This window comes from Papio anubis, chromosome 17 (genome assembly GCF_008728515.1).
Source record: "Papio anubis isolate 15944 chromosome 17, Panubis1.0, whole genome shotgun sequence".
Classification (NCBI taxonomy): Eukaryota; Metazoa; Chordata; class Mammalia; order Primates; family Cercopithecidae; genus Papio; species Papio anubis.
Genome location: NC_044992.1, coordinates 73,270,855 through 73,285,057, shown reverse-complemented (window position 1 = coordinate 73,285,057; position 14,203 = coordinate 73,270,855). Strand labels below are relative to the sequence as shown.

The window sequence follows — 14,203 nt, the reverse complement described above, 5'->3', positions numbered from 1 at the left end:
CGCACACTATCTGCTGTCGTTCAATGTTGGCAACTCCGTGAGGCAGGTTTTAGTATCCCAATTTACAAGTGAGGAAACAGAGACCTCTTTCAGGGGGGTTAAGCTCTTATGAAAATGGTAATTAATACTTATCGAGGCCAGGTGCGGTGGCTCACACCTGTATTCCCAGCACTTTGGGAGGCCGAGACGGGCGGATCACGAGGTCAGGAGATCGAGACCATCCTGGCGAACACAGTGAAACCCCGTCTCTACCAAAAATACAGAAAATTAACCAGCTGCGGTGGCGGGCGCCTGTAGTCCCAGCTACATGGGAGGCTGAGGCAGGAGAACAGCGTGAACCCAGGAGGCGGAGCTTGCAGTGAGCCGAGATTCCGCCACTGCACTCCAGCCTGGGCGACAGAGCAAGACTCCGTCTCAAAAAAAAAAAAAAAATACTTATCGAACATGAACAATTTCCTAATAGCCGATATATCCAGCTCACATTTCCCAAATGACTAAATTAGCACGTTCCCGGTGGGTTGTTGACAGCATGGGAAGGCAGAGCCCATGTGTCCCGAGCCTCCATCCATAACATGCCTCTCCTTTTCCGCCATTCATGTAAGGACCCCTGGGCATTTGACAGTTGTGTATCCTACATTCTGCCTTTGGCCGGCTGCATCCTTGTGGTGTCAACAAAACCCTGTTTCCCCTGTACTTCTGTAAAGTGAGGTGTGGTGCAAAGGCCTGATTGGATTCCTAGGAGACTTCGGGTGACAAAGCATCTGGCCGCTCTGTGGGTCCGGGGTAGAAGCAGGGGTCCTGTTAGGAGGCTTCTGCAGTGGACAGTGGGAGGAAGAAGCTGGGGGGAGGGTGAGCAGCTCGGTGTGGACATCCAGCTGGACCTGCCAAGCTGCAAACTGGGTCTAAAGCGTGGATTCAGCAGGGCCACAGGCCGGGGAGAAAGAGTTTGCTGAGCACTGCTGATTTTTAAAAATTGATCAAGAAGAAATGAGGGTGGTGCCTGGTTCCTGGACACAACAGGGGGAGGAGAAGGAAAAGGAACAGCGGAGGGCAAGGTCAGAGAAACAGCAGGAAGGCGGAGGACCCGGGGCTGAGTGAATGCAGGGGGAGGACCCGGGGCTGAGTGCTGCCAGGACATCTGGGGGTACTAGAGATGACCACTTTGAACTCTACACCTCATTCTTTCTTTTTTTTTTTTTTTTGAGACGGAATCTTGCGCTGTGTCACCCAGCCTGGAGTGCAGTGGCGCGATCTCAGCTCACTGCAAGCTCCGCCTCCCAGGTTTACGCCATTCTCCTGCCTCAGCCTCCGAGTAGCTGGGACTACAGGCGCCCGCCACCACGCCCGGCTAGTTTTTTGTATTTTTAGTAGAGACGGGGTTTCACCATGTTAGCCAGGATGGTCTCGATCTCCTGACCTCGTGATCCGCCCGCCTCGGCCTCCCAAAGTGCTGGGATTACAGGCTTGAGCCACCGCGCCCGGCCCACACCTCATTCTTTATTTTTAAATTTTGCTCTGTATTTTTATTTCTAACGTGAATTATTCTTGATTTTTCCCATGTTGTTGTCTCCCCCACCCCCAGTACATATGTGATATTCCCGTCTACCACCCTGGCTAGAGTGCAGTGGTGTGATTTTGGCTCACTGCAACCTCTGACTCCCAGGTTCAAGCGACTCTCCTGCCTCAGCCTCCTGAGTAGCTGGGATTACAGGTGCCCACCACCATGTCCGGCTAATTTTTGTATTTTTAGTAGAGACGAGGTTTCACCATGTTGGCCAGGCTGGTCTTGAACTCCTGACCTCAGGTGATCTGCCCGCCTTGGCCTCCCAAAGTGCTGGGATTACAGGCATGAGCCACCGTGCCCGGCCTCATGTATTTAGTTTTCTATGTACTAGTCACTAATTAAGTCCTGAACTCTCTCCTCTAAATCTTAGTGCATTCAATCACTTTCATCCCCTTGAGGGTCTCTCTCCTGAGCCTTCTGCCTGGCTCAAGGTCCCCTATTCCTGTGACACACCCCTGGCTCTCCTAGATTTGATCCTTGATGTGGTTCATGTCTTCCTTTTTCCTGGTCTCCACTCTCATTTTAGTAGTATTTGTGTGTCCACATACACCAGATTCCAGGAGGTCAAAGTCATCGCCCTCCCAGCCACGCACACACAGCATATAACTCTTGCAGATACCCCTTTGGGACACCGGGCATCATATACCTGCCCCACCGTGCACACACAGGTGTGTATTTCCCTTCCTCCACATTCACACAGCCTTTCCCATGCAGCATGCTCACACACACACACACACACACACACACACACACACACCCTGCTAGCAACACCCATACATTCCTGTGGGAGAAGGGGCTGAGGCACAGGAGGTAGAGGTGGAAGGGGAGGCAGAGATGGGGAAGGGTCAAAGGGCCCAAGTTGGAAGGAGATGCTGTGTGGACTGACTTAAAAAAATGGGTCCCAGCTGGGTGTGGTGGCTCATGCCTGTAATCCCAGCACTTTGGGAGGCCAAGGTGGGCAGATCACTTGAGGCCAGGAGTTCAAGACCGGCCTGGCCAACATGGTGAAACCCCATCTCTACTAAAAGTACAAAAATTAGCCGGGCATGGTGGCAGGCGCCTATAATCCCAGCTACTCGGGAGGCTGAGGCAGAGAATCGCTTGAACCTAGGAGGTGGAGTGTGCAGCGAGCCAAGATCATGCCACTGCACTCCAGCCTGGGCAACAGAGTGAGACTCCATCTCCAAAAAAGAAAAAAACAGTCCCTCCACCTACCTGCCTGCAGGGCTGCCTGGTTAGGGCCAGTGTTTATTGCCTGGGTGAGTCCACCCCCTGCAAGTCCCCAACTCCGCCCAACTCCACCAGCCGCTCCAGTTCCCTTAGGGATGAGGGCGGGGCAGGGGTGAAAGAGGACAAGGGCAGAGGGACTCGGGAATGGGGAGGGCTGTCAGGAGGCCCCAGGTGAGGGGCATTTCCCTAGGGCAGTCACCGGCCCTGAGCTCAGCTGGCGTGAAGGAGAATGTCCACCTCCCTTGTGCTGACTTGGAGCAGCCTTGTGCCCACACAGGCACCTGGGCATCCAGGGCTCAGAGGAGAGCCAGGACCTGAGGCCGGAGGGTGTAGAGCTGGCCTGAAGTCTTAAGGTCTGAGACCACATGCCTCCAGCAGGTGCAGCTCAGGGGACCGTCTCCTGGCCTTGCAGCCCCAATCACAGCAACCCCAGGGCCCCAGAAGGGTCCAGCCTTGCCTAATTAGCTGGCTTCCCTCCCTGCTGTCCACAGGCCCTGTGGTGAGTGGCAGGGTGAGGGCCCCCCCAGGAGGGCCCCAGTGCCTGGTGGGTGAGTAATTCTATTTACCTTTCCTCAGAGGCCTCCTGTCCCCTCATTTGCCCCAATTAGTCCGGCTCTGCCTGAGCGGCTCCAGCCCACGTGGCCCAGGCGGGGCCTGTGAGCACCCCTTCCCCTAGGGTCCAGTGGCACCTCCCAGCAGCTCCTCAGAGCAGGGGCACCTGGCTGGCTCCTTCCCCAGCCCATGTACACACCTCAGCAGGTCTCACAGCACCTACCGTAGGGACCACCCAGAGGACTGACCACAGGCCCCTCATGGGCTTCCACCCTGCACTTGTCTCCACCCCTGCTGTGTGGTCCCTGGGCCCTTAGATTCAGGGTATGCCCCAGACAATGGGAGACCCCACCCTCAAGCACCTCCTGTGTCCAACATGCAGGAGGCAGCTCTTTCCTGGTGCTCCCTGGCTGGCAAGCAGGGCACCCACCCACCATGCAGTGGCAGGAGGACTGGTGTAGGCTGGACCTCTCTGTGTGGCACGCCGTGGGTCCTGTGCAGAGTTTGGGCAACTTGCACTGCTTCGTCACCTGGACCCGTGGCAATGTTCAGGCCCATTTCTTCCTGCTTCAGTCTGCTACGTGGCCTGCAAATTGCCCGAGGGGGCTGGAGCTGAGATGAAGAGGAGGCCAGGAGGCTCAGAGGAAGGGCGGGCTGGTGAGCCAGGTACCAGTGTCCTCACGGCCTCCAGGGAGGAGACACCCTCTGGGTGAATCCAGTGCTGATGGGGTGGGTTGGGGGACTGTGATGCCTCATGCTCCCTTAGCCACTGTGCCCCTCACATTTCTGCTGGTGAATGGTGACCCTCTGATGGCCAAAGCGTCCAGGGAGATGCCCGCCAGAACCAGGATGGGAAGGTGGCCAGGGCCTGCTCAGATGGGCACAGGCTGGCTGCCTTCGGGATCCTCTGGGGTTCCAGTGCCAACTCTCTGTGAACTGGGACAGCAGGGGTCTTTCAACGACCCGCACTGGCGCTGACCACCCACTGCTGTTCCATCCCCACTGCTTCGGCCCGGCATTTCCAGCCCTGCTTTCCAGGACATGCGCGGTGACCACTTGAGCTCTTTATTGTTGGAGGACATCTCCACTCATGTAGCACATGCCAACATACATGGGGACACTGGTGAGCAGTTCACCGCACAGCCCCTACCTCTGCCCTGGACTCCTCAGCTCGCCCCTGCACCAGGGACAGGGCAGGTGCAGGGAGAGGAGGCCCCATCTCTCGGACTGCCACACTGGGGGTAGGGGATAGGCGGGGGCTGCTTTTGGCTCCCCTGCCCCCAGCCTCAGCTGGGCGTCTGGTTCTGGGTTGTCCAGCGATGCCCTCTAGGTGCCTGAGTCCAGCCCTAGCTGGGGTCCCAGCAGGGTTGAGAAGGGGCTCTCAGCCAACCTAGGGAGGCCACCAGCCAAGGGGATCTCCGCAGATGAGTCCTGGCTGCCACCACCCCTCCCAGACTGCAGCTTCTTGCCAGGAAGGCCTTGGCCAGGCGCAGATGGGGCCTTGTGGTTGCTGGTGCCCCGCTCCTCCTGCAGCACTTTGCCCAGGCGCCAGCGGTGCCAATGCCGCCGAAGTTCCGACTGCACCTGGGGCGGGGGGTGGGGCAGGCCAGTCCTGGGGTCTGCCTGTCCTCTCCGCCCCACCGGGACCTGCTGTGGGCCCCGTCGGAGACGCCCAGTCTCCACTCTGAGGGGTGCAGAACGACACAAGCTCCCTGCTGGGCACAGCTATGCCACCCAGCATCGCCACGGAAAGCACAGTCTGCAGACACCTGGGGACCCCCGCTGTGGACACCCTAGCGATGGGGCTGAGGCCAACCTGTCTTGGGGGCCTGACAGCCAGCGCCACGGCAACTGCACCCAGTAAGAGCATGTGGAGGGAAAGGCTTGGGCCACATGTGTTCCAACCCCTGGGCAGGGGTGGGGCTGGCATCCCTGTGCCACTCTCTGCCCCTGACCCTGACGGCCAGGGCTGATGGTCTCAGACGCCCCCACTGCCACCTACCTCCTTGTTGAGGAAGCAGTAGAGGACAGCCACCAGTAGGCCCTGGAGAGAGACGGTGGTCAGGGGTGGCATGCTGCGCCCCGGGTGGGGGAGCCGCGGGCGGGCAGGCACCTGGAAGGAGCTGAGGAAGAGGTCGAAGAAGAGCTTGGCGAAGCGCAGGGTGCCCTGGGCGTGCTCGTCCGTCACGAAGGCGAAGACCACTTCGTGGACACCCAGCAGGGGGATGAGGGTCAGTGTGGACTTGGCCAGCCTGCAGAGGCAGAGCCTGAGTCACCCACCACCCTCGCCCTCGGCCCGCACCATCCACGTGGAGCTTGGAGTCCCCCCACCCAGCTGCCCTCTGGCCCTGAGGGTCTCCAGATCCCGAGGCGCCGGCCCGCCGTGGCACCCACCGGAACTTGTAGTCTGTGTGGTGCATCTGCCGCGCCCGCAGCTTGGCCACGAGCAGGTGAACAATGCGGATGAAGATGAAGAAGTTGATCTATGTGAGAAGGGCACGAGTCAGGGGCACCCCGAGCCCCAGGAGACAGCTCTGTGCCCTTGGAAGGCCCCACCCGACCCTCCTGCAGGTGGGTCTGGCAGCCAGATAGGCCCTGAGCCACAGAGCCCTGGGGCTGGTGGGCACCCAGCCAGGGAGGAGCAGCCTGGCTCAGTGCCTAGGGTGCTGGCCAGTGTCCTGGTGTCCTGTCTGGGTGCCGGCTCCCTCCTGGCCCTCCCAGGCAGGATGCTGCTGTCTCCTGGGGCAGCCTCAGGACGCCAAGGGAGGAGGGCCCTGGCATGCGGTCCTTGCTCTTCATTTCCTCACCAGGATGGCCAGGAAGACGGGGAACCGCAGGATCCACCAGAAGTCCATGTTGTTATTGCTGGTCCAGCACCTGCGAGGCCGGGCCACTCACAAACTGGGGCACAGCCCCCAGCCCCTCAGCCCTCAGCACCCCCGTCCCGATCTTGCCAGTATCTAATTCAGGCCTCAGGAAACGAAGGGAGAAGGTCACGAATGACCACTCTCCCCAGGCACCAGGCTCATCCCCGGCCCCTCCCTGCCTCGGGCCAGAGCTCCACACCCCAGCCCCCCGGCCCCTTTCCCGGGCCGTCCGGCCGCTCATACTCACTGGATGTTCTCGAACAGACACCTGACCACCACCCAGGGGATGATGAACAGCATGGGGGCACCTGTGGGGGGCAGCAGCTGTGGTCTCAAGGCTTGGCTAGCCTGCCCCGACCCCTTCCCGTGCCGGCCCACTCACCCCAGCCGATGCCCAGGTAGAGGCTGAAGAAGCTCCTCTCAGGGAGGGTGGCCAGGCCCAACAGGTTGTGCAGGTACAGGCCCTCCACCAGCAGCCAGCAGTAGTTGGCCACGACGCCATATTGCATGAACACCGCGGCCACACGGCAGCCGGCCACCGCCTGGCACAGGTGCAGTGTGAGCGTGGCCACGTGGCCACCTGCCTGGCTGCCCGCCCACCCGCCTGTGTGGGGCCGCCTACGGGGGCTCACTCCATCACTGAGCCAGATGCTGACACTGAGGTCGTCGCCAATCTTCTGGCTGTAGCGGGTCCTGAGCAGCCCATCGATGACCAGCACAGAGCTGGCCTTCAGCACGAAGGACACAAACAGGTTCGCATGGATGGCGTTGCGGGTGCAGTGCAGCTTGCTGTGGGGACAGCCAGTCAGCGACCGCCCTCCTCCCTGCCCTCTGCGGCCGCCCCGGGCACTGGCGGGATCCTACCTGATGCCCCCCAGGATGGCCAAGGCGAGGAGCAGGGCCCCCAGGGACAGGCTGTAGCCCACCGTGTACATCACCTGGAAGCTGCTGTACATCTTAGCCACCTCCTTCTGCGAGTTACAGTGGCCTGTGAGGGCCGGGCGGGGACCCCCGTGCCCATTCCCATCCAGCCCCACCGCGCCCGCCTGCCGCCGGCTGACCTGGACCTCAAGCTCCTCGCCATCCATCTGGCACTGAGAGGCGTCACGCCAAGGCTGCCCCCGGGGTCCGCGCACCCACTGACCATCGGGCCCACATCTCTTGAACACGAAGCGGTGTTGCACTGCGGGTGTTGGGGGAGGCTGGGGTCAGCGCCACCCCTGGGCCCGCCCCTCCCACTGTTCCTTCCCTCTATGGGTACCTTTGTGGTGCCAAGGCAGGTACCAGGGGCAGGAGATGTTGGCCGTGGTATTGGCGGGGGTGTCTGGCCAGCAGGAATACTTGTCGAAGGTTCTGTTACAGACCAGCTCTGCAGGGCAGGGTGGGAGAAGGGGCTCCCTCAGCAGGCCTCTTCCCTCTCTCTGGAGGCCTGAGCTCAGCTGTCACCTCCCCCAGGACATGACCTGGGCTGCTTCCTCCCCCACCTGACCTCCACCTCCCCAATCTGACCTCCACCTTCCTCACCTGACCATCCATCTCCCCTGGGCCAGCCTCCCCTAGCACTCCCAGCCCATCCCTGAGTTCCAGCTCTGCAGGACACCTTCCCTCGGAGAACCCCCATCTCAGATGTCCCCCAAACCCACACTGGGGTCCCCCATTCTCCGTGACTTTCTCGCAGTACCTCCCTCTCTGGGGGCTGAACCCCAATGCCATTTTCATCCATCCCAGGTGCACTGCCAAACCTGTGGCTGCCACACCCGCTCCCCTCTGCCCAGTGGAGGCTGCCTCCCTCGTCTGAACCGTGGCACTGCCTCCCAGGTAAGTCCTCCAGACCTAGCCTCGCCCTGCACCCCAAGTGTCCAGGCCATGATATGCACTCTCCACCCAAGCCCTCCCAGGCCTGTGTCCTCTGCTGACCCTCTGGGTCCCACCTCCCACGCCCTGGCACTGTCTGCCCACTGAAAACTCCATGGGGCTGTAGGCGGTATTACACGTCTGGGCCTGGGGGCACGAAGCAATTCCACTGTTCTGTTATTTCCTGGCTCTGCAGCCTTAGGCAAGTCCCCAGCTCTGTGGCTCAGCTACCTGGTTACGTCACCTGCCCATGGTGGTGGGGCCTGAGGAGTGACAGGGCCCCTTGGCGGGGTCCTCAAGGGCTGCATAAGCACCCAGGAACCTTCCCATGAAGAGCTCAGGAAATGCTGAGGCCAGGCACAGGCTGAAAGGCTCTGGGTGGGGGCTCACCCGTGGGAGGGGGCAGCAGGCTCAGGTTGTGGTGACACTGGTCACCGTAGAGCTTCCACTTCTCAAACAGGAAGTCCATCACCTGAGCGGAGGGGGCCTGTGGCTGGGGGACACATGCACAAGCAACCATACAGACAGGCAGGCAGATGGACAGACAGATAGGCAGACAGGCAGATGGACAGACAGACAGACAGGCAGGCAGGCAGACAGGCAGGCAGACAGATTAGTGCAGAGAAATAGGGCAGACAGGCAGGACAGGAAAGACAGGACAGATAGGGTAGTGGACAGGATAGGTAGACAGACGGATGGATAGGTAGACAGACAGACAGATAGGTGGTGGACAGGTGGTGGACAGACAGGACAGATAGGTAGAGAAATAGTAGACAGGTGAGACAGACAAATAGGTGGACAGGTAGACAGGTAGAAAGACAGGACAGACAGGCAGACAGACGGACAGATAGGCAGGCAGGCAGACAGGCAGGCAGACAGACAGATAGGCAGACAGACAGATGGACAGGCAGGCAGACGGACAGCCAGGCAGGCAGGCAGGCAGAGAACCATCAGTGTGCAGTCCTCAGGAGGGCCCCTGGGTGCTGAGGGTGCTGTGAGTCCTCACCTGGCAGGCCAGCAGCAGCAGCAACAGTAGCAGGGGTCGACGTGGCTGACAGGGGGGCATGCCTCTGGGCAGCTAGCTGCCTCCCACATCTGGCAGGGGCTGCACGGCTGGGGCAATGCAGTCCTGGTGGGTGTGCGCGCTCCTCCGAGGGCAGCTGAGTGGCAGAGCAGCAGAGCCTGGGGAGCCCTGGCCAGTGGGGTGGCCCTCCCCTTAAGCGGCCCCTCTCAGCCTCAGAGTCCTATGGATAAAGAGGGAGCTGGGGGCTGGACATGGTGGCTCACGCCTGTAATCCCAGAACTTTGGGAGGTCAAGGCAGGCAGATCACAAGGTCAGGAGATCGAGACCATCCTGGCTAAAATAGTTGAAACCATGTCTCTACTAAAAATAAAAAAATTAGCCGGGCATGGTAGTGGGCGCCTGTAGTCCCAGTTACTTGGGAGTCTGAGGCAGGAGAATGGCGTGAACCCGGGAGGCAGAGCTTGTAATGAGCCAAGATGGAGCCACTGCACTCCAGACTGACAGACAGAGTGAGAGACTCAGTCTCAAAAAAAAAAAAAAAAAAAAAAAAGAGGGAGATGGGAGGGAGGAGACCCCAGCAGGAGTCACTCCTTGCCAGTAGGAAGTGGAGCTGGCTTTCCTGCCACCCAGCGCTGGCTGGCTGGCAGCTCTGAGGGTCCCAGAGCCCCTTGTCTCAGTGCTGTTGGCAGCCACCCTCCTGCCGGGTGACCCAATGCTCTTGGCAGGGGACCAGCCTCCCCAGATGCTGACCTCCTCCCTCAGTTGACAGCCCCCCGTCGGTTCCGGTCCTCACCATCCTCCTCACCTATTCTTAGACCCTGGGAAAGTTGGCTTGCCAGGCTGACCTGAGCCAACGTGCCGAGCCTGAGGGTGGCGGTGCCCAGACCTTCCATCACTTGGCCCCAGTGCCACGGTGAGCAAAGTGGCTGGGCTGGCTTGCAGCTGTGCCAGGCCAAGTGTGTGGGGCCCACACTCGGGGATCTGTGTCACATGCATGCCCCTGCCCAGCACTGTGGTGCCTAGGTGCCCCATGGGTGCCATGCAAGGCTCGGTTGGGTTTCCTGGGTCCCATGGGACACTACAGGCTGGCTGCACATTCCTTTGAGATTAGCACTGCCAGCGCCGGCTCGGAGGAGGAGCTGGCCTAGAGTGGGGGCACAGGGTGGGGAGGACAGCCCCTCTGGTGTCTGCCAGGGCTGTGGGAGTCACAGCACCTGGTCCCAGGCCAGAGCCAGCATCTGAGCTGGGAGTTCGGGGCGGGAACAGCTCCACAAATCGGCCTTTCATTGCTGCAGAGCCTAGTTTCTGCACCAACTGAATTCTGTGGGAGAAGCAGGGAGGGTCTTCCTGTGGGGCCCGTGTGCAAGTCCCGGGGCCCGCGAGTGGCTGGCTGTGAGCCCCCAGGCTGCGATGAGCTCTTCTTTGGGGCACCCTCAAACGGAATAAGAGGTGTGGATGGAGGGCTGGGCAGATGGAGGGCCGGCCAGCTGGAAGGCAGTGCCAGGAAGAAGCCGGGGAGAGGGGCGAAGGCTGCCGCTGGAGCGGAGGATTTCCGGGCAGGGCTGGACAGCTGGCTGCCATGGGACAGCCTGGATTTTAGCCTCCTCCAGGCAGCTGCTGGGTGAGCCTGCGTGGGGCCAGCACCACCTGGGGCTCCTCCTGCTAACAGGGCCTGAGATGCACCAAACAGGGTGACAGCTGAATGATAGGCACAGGCACCTGCGTCGCAGCCTGCTAAGGGGCTCCCAACCGCAGCCCTTGGACCCTGGGCTCAGGTAGGGGCTGATGGGAGGCAGGACCCGTGCATCGCTGATCCCCAGTCCCTGAGCCAGGTGAGCAGCCATGCAGGCTTAGCACTGGGGCGAAGGACCCACGGAGTAGGGAGGGGGCTCTCCCTGGTGGAGAAAGCAGCAGGCGGGTGGGGGAGGAGGAGCAGTTTTGGCGTCCCCAGCTCTGGGGTCACCCAAGGGGCCTTATTTTTCCTGATTCTGATCAAACAGCCCCATCTGCTGCCACTGCCCTGGGCGGCTCTGGCCACTGAGCTGGGCTGGGTGAGGAGCAGCAGGAGCCGCCTCTCCCTGCTGTGTGCACCCCCAACCCCGAGGGGCCCTGGAGGAGGGGCACTGCTAGGTGGGCAGGCTCAGGGGTGCAGGGGAGGCCTGGGGCTCTGGGCAGGGGACAGGGAGAAAGACAAAGGACAGCTGGAGCAGGGCGGATGGTGGAGATGCAGGCAGGGGCCAAGGAGGAAGGACACTGGCTGATAAGCTGTTCCCTGCCTGGGGGCCCTGCAGTGGGGGTTAGGGGCATGCGTGCTCACCCTGGGGAGAGGACAGCCCAGCCAGGAGCTCCCTGGGCAAAATGACAGCCCCTTAGAGCCCAGCGTGGCCAAGCCTGGCTCTGCCCCAACTCTGCCAGAGAAACAGGAGCCATTCAATGACTGCCATGTTGACCCCAGAGCCACTGGGAGCACCCCCAAGCCAGTGCGAGAGGAGATGGCGCCTCCACACACAAGGTCCTTGAGTGCCGGGGCTCCACCTTCCAGCCGTGCATGCAGTCTGGAGACCCCAGTGAGCTGAGGGAGGGGCGGGCTGCCCAGTCCCCCAGGCCTTTCTTTGAAGCAGTCAGGGCCCAGGAGTGGGGAGGAAGAGGGAGTGGGGCTCTTTGTGTCCCCCCCAACCTCAACAGAAGGTCGGGAAAGTGGGGCTGGGGATCCTGGAGGATTCCCCCGACAGCTCAGCATCCACAGGCCACAGGTGGGCTCCCCATCAGGGCACCCCTAGTCCTGGATCCCTAGGGGTCAGGGCTTCTGAATACAAGAGGTGGGGTGGGGGGCAATTCTCCACTGGGTCTCTGATAGTGAGGCAGGAGGTGTAGAAGTGTGGGGGTCCTCCGTTCCCTGCGGGCGGTGGGTCCCATGTGGGTAGGGAGACTCCAGCCCCTCATCCCAGCAGGGGTGGGTGGAGCCGGGGGGATGGGCCAATTTCTAGCTGAGCACCCAGGAGACAGCCCGGCCTGGAGAGCAGGGCTGAGACCGCTGTGGTCCTGGGAGGGGGATGATGATTTAACTTCCCAAATAGGGACCCTGCCCCGTCACTGAAGGTGACACCAGCCTGAAGGGAAGAAGGGAGGCTCCTCTGATGATCTCACCCAGCCCTCTCCCCTGACAGCAGACACTGACAACGGGCCCCCGTCAGCCCGGGATCAATATCTGTTGGCTGAAGAAGTGGACAGAAACTCCCAGCTGTGGAGGTGCCACCCGGGGCTCCCCATGGCCGCAGTGCCCCTTATTACCCTGCTGGCGACGCTGCTGGTAGGTGGGGCCACCCACCAGAGACCCCACCCTCGGCCTTCACAGTCCAGGTGACCAAGCTCCTTCTCAGGCCTTGGAGTCAGCTAAGAATTAGGGGAGGGGTTCCCGAGGTGCCCAATGCGGGGGGGGGGGGCTCCCGAGGAGCCCACCGCGGGGGGGGGGGCCCCGGGGGGCGCCGGGGGGGGGGGGGCGGGGGGGGGCGGGGGGGGGGGGGGGGGGGGGGGTTCCCGAGGTGCCCAATGAGGGGTCTCCCGAGGTGCCCTGCCCGCCTTTCCTAGCCCCTCCACCGCACACCACCCCCTTCCTCCCTCCCACAGCCGCCTGCCGGGCCACACCAGCCACCACCAGGCCTTGGGGCCACCTGAGCTCCACTGCCCCGGCCCCTTTGCAGGGCTGGCACCCCCTGTCCTGTCCCATGTCCGCCCTGGCAGAACACGTGACTCTTGTGTGCTCATGGCTCCCTCAGGCTCCACCAATTCCCACTGGGGGTGGCTGAGGGACTCGCAGACCTGGAGCTGGGCCCCCAGGATGGGTGCAGCGGCCACTGGTTCAGGAAGGCAGCGAGGCTCCCAGGGCGTCCGCAAGGGGCCTCTCAGACGCTTTGAGGAGCTCCGGCATCGGAGCGGGGATGTTTTTGTGAAACCAGAGAAGGCAGCGGAAGGTCAGGGCACCAGGGCGGGATCAGGGGCCACAGGCTGTTGACAAAGCCCTGAGCCCTCACCCCGTGGGGGCGGGGCAGGCCTGGGTGCCGGCCTGGGTGCGCCCCGACCCCCCAACCCTCATGCGCCCAATAGCAAGGGCAGAAAGCAGCCCTGGCCGGTCCTTGGAGGATGCGGGCGCCGAGAGGGCTGGGTCGGTCGGTTCGGAGTCGGAGCACAAGCCCGGTGGCCGAGTCGGGCCGGTGGCGGGGGCGCCGCAGAGGCCGGAGCCGGGCAGGGCAGTGACCCGCTTGCTGGGGTCAAAGTCGCCAGTGTGGGCCGCGGCAGAGGAGCGGCCAGGTGGGGCGCAGACACCCCTCACCCCATCCCGGGCCGCGTCGGTGCCACCGGGCAGTCCTGGGGGCAGGAGCCCGCCGAGGGGAGCGAGAGCCGGTGAGACCCCGCGCCTCGGGGGCGCGTCCGCGGCGCTTTGTGCGCTCCCAGGGCGGCGGGCGCGGGGCCCAGAGCGGGGAGTGACATCCCCGCCCCCAGCCGCGCCCCCCGGGACCAGAGAACGGGGGAGGGGCTGAGACCCCTGGACCTGCCCGAGGGTGCGAGACCGGGTGGTGTCCGAGCCGGGGTTGGGAACGGGGGTGTCCGACGGGACCGAGGACCGCACCAGCCCAGGCCTCGGAGACCGCCCGGCCAGCTCCCTCCTCCCCGCGCCCCCCAGCCCCGCCGCGCCAGCCCCGCAGTCTCTGCCCCCACTGGCTCGGCTCCCGAACGTCCCCTCGGGGCCGCGGCCCAGGTGCTCACCGCGCGGCGCTGCTGGGGGCTCGGCTCGGCTCCCCGCCGTCCTCCGGGCGCGCTCGGGTCGGGCGCCGGTGACCGCTCGTCTCCGCGGCGCTGCCGGATCGGGGTCGGTCCAAACTTTCCGGCTGCGACGCAGGGCGAGGGCGGCGGCGGAGGGCGGGCGCGGGGGCGGCCCCGCGGGGGTGGGAGCGATAGCCGAGGGTCCCCGCCCGCCCTCCGCGCAGCCTCCCGGCGAGCTTCGGTCCTGCCCACCCTGCGCGGGGAGCCCGGTGAGCGCCCGGTACCCGCGGAGCGGACCCCGCCCCTGGCCATCCGCAGACCCGGCGCCCTGAATTCCACCCCGTGGACCCG

General features: G+C 62.8%; 1 protein-coding gene across 2 annotated transcripts; it reads right to left on the bottom strand.

The window, feature by feature from the left end:
• Positions 1–4,395: 4,395 nt before the first annotated feature.
• On the bottom strand, positions 4,396–13,973 carry GCGR (glucagon receptor). 2 transcript variants are annotated; one of them, XM_003913568.4, is made up of 14 exons: positions 13,856–13,973; positions 9,074–9,311; positions 8,458–8,560; positions 7,475–7,582; positions 7,275–7,396; positions 7,078–7,184; positions 6,846–7,002; positions 6,596–6,755; positions 6,461–6,521; positions 6,154–6,223; positions 5,741–5,829; positions 5,460–5,598; positions 5,349–5,390; positions 4,396–4,930 (listed from the first exon to the last, which is right to left on the bottom strand). In XM_003913568.4, the coding sequence occupies exons 2-14, from the start codon at positions 9,131–9,133 to the stop codon at positions 4,673–4,675; spliced, it is 1,476 nt and encodes a 491-aa protein (XP_003913617.1). In that variant the 5' UTR covers positions 9,134–9,311; positions 13,856–13,973; the 3' UTR covers positions 4,396–4,672. The 2 variants fall into 2 exon arrangements, with proteins under 2 accessions (XP_003913617.1, XP_009189734.1); XM_009191470.4 differs by lacking the exon at positions 13,856–13,973 and adding an exon at positions 12,911–13,411.
• Positions 13,974–14,203: the final 230 nt, after the last annotated feature.

Coding starts and splice junctions, on each gene's coding strand:
- GCGR (XM_003913568.4), bottom strand. CDS start 9,133: ATGCCCCCCTGTCAGCCACGTCGACCCCTGCTACTGTTGCTGCTGCTG. Junction 8,561..9,073: donor TGCTGCTGCTGGCCTGCCAG/GTGAGGACTCAC, acceptor TGTGTCCCCCAG/CCACAGGCCCCCTCCGCTCA. Junction 5,830..6,153: donor CCGTCTTCCTGGCCATCCTG/GTGAGGAAATGA, acceptor CTTCTCACATAG/ATCAACTTCTTCATCTTCAT.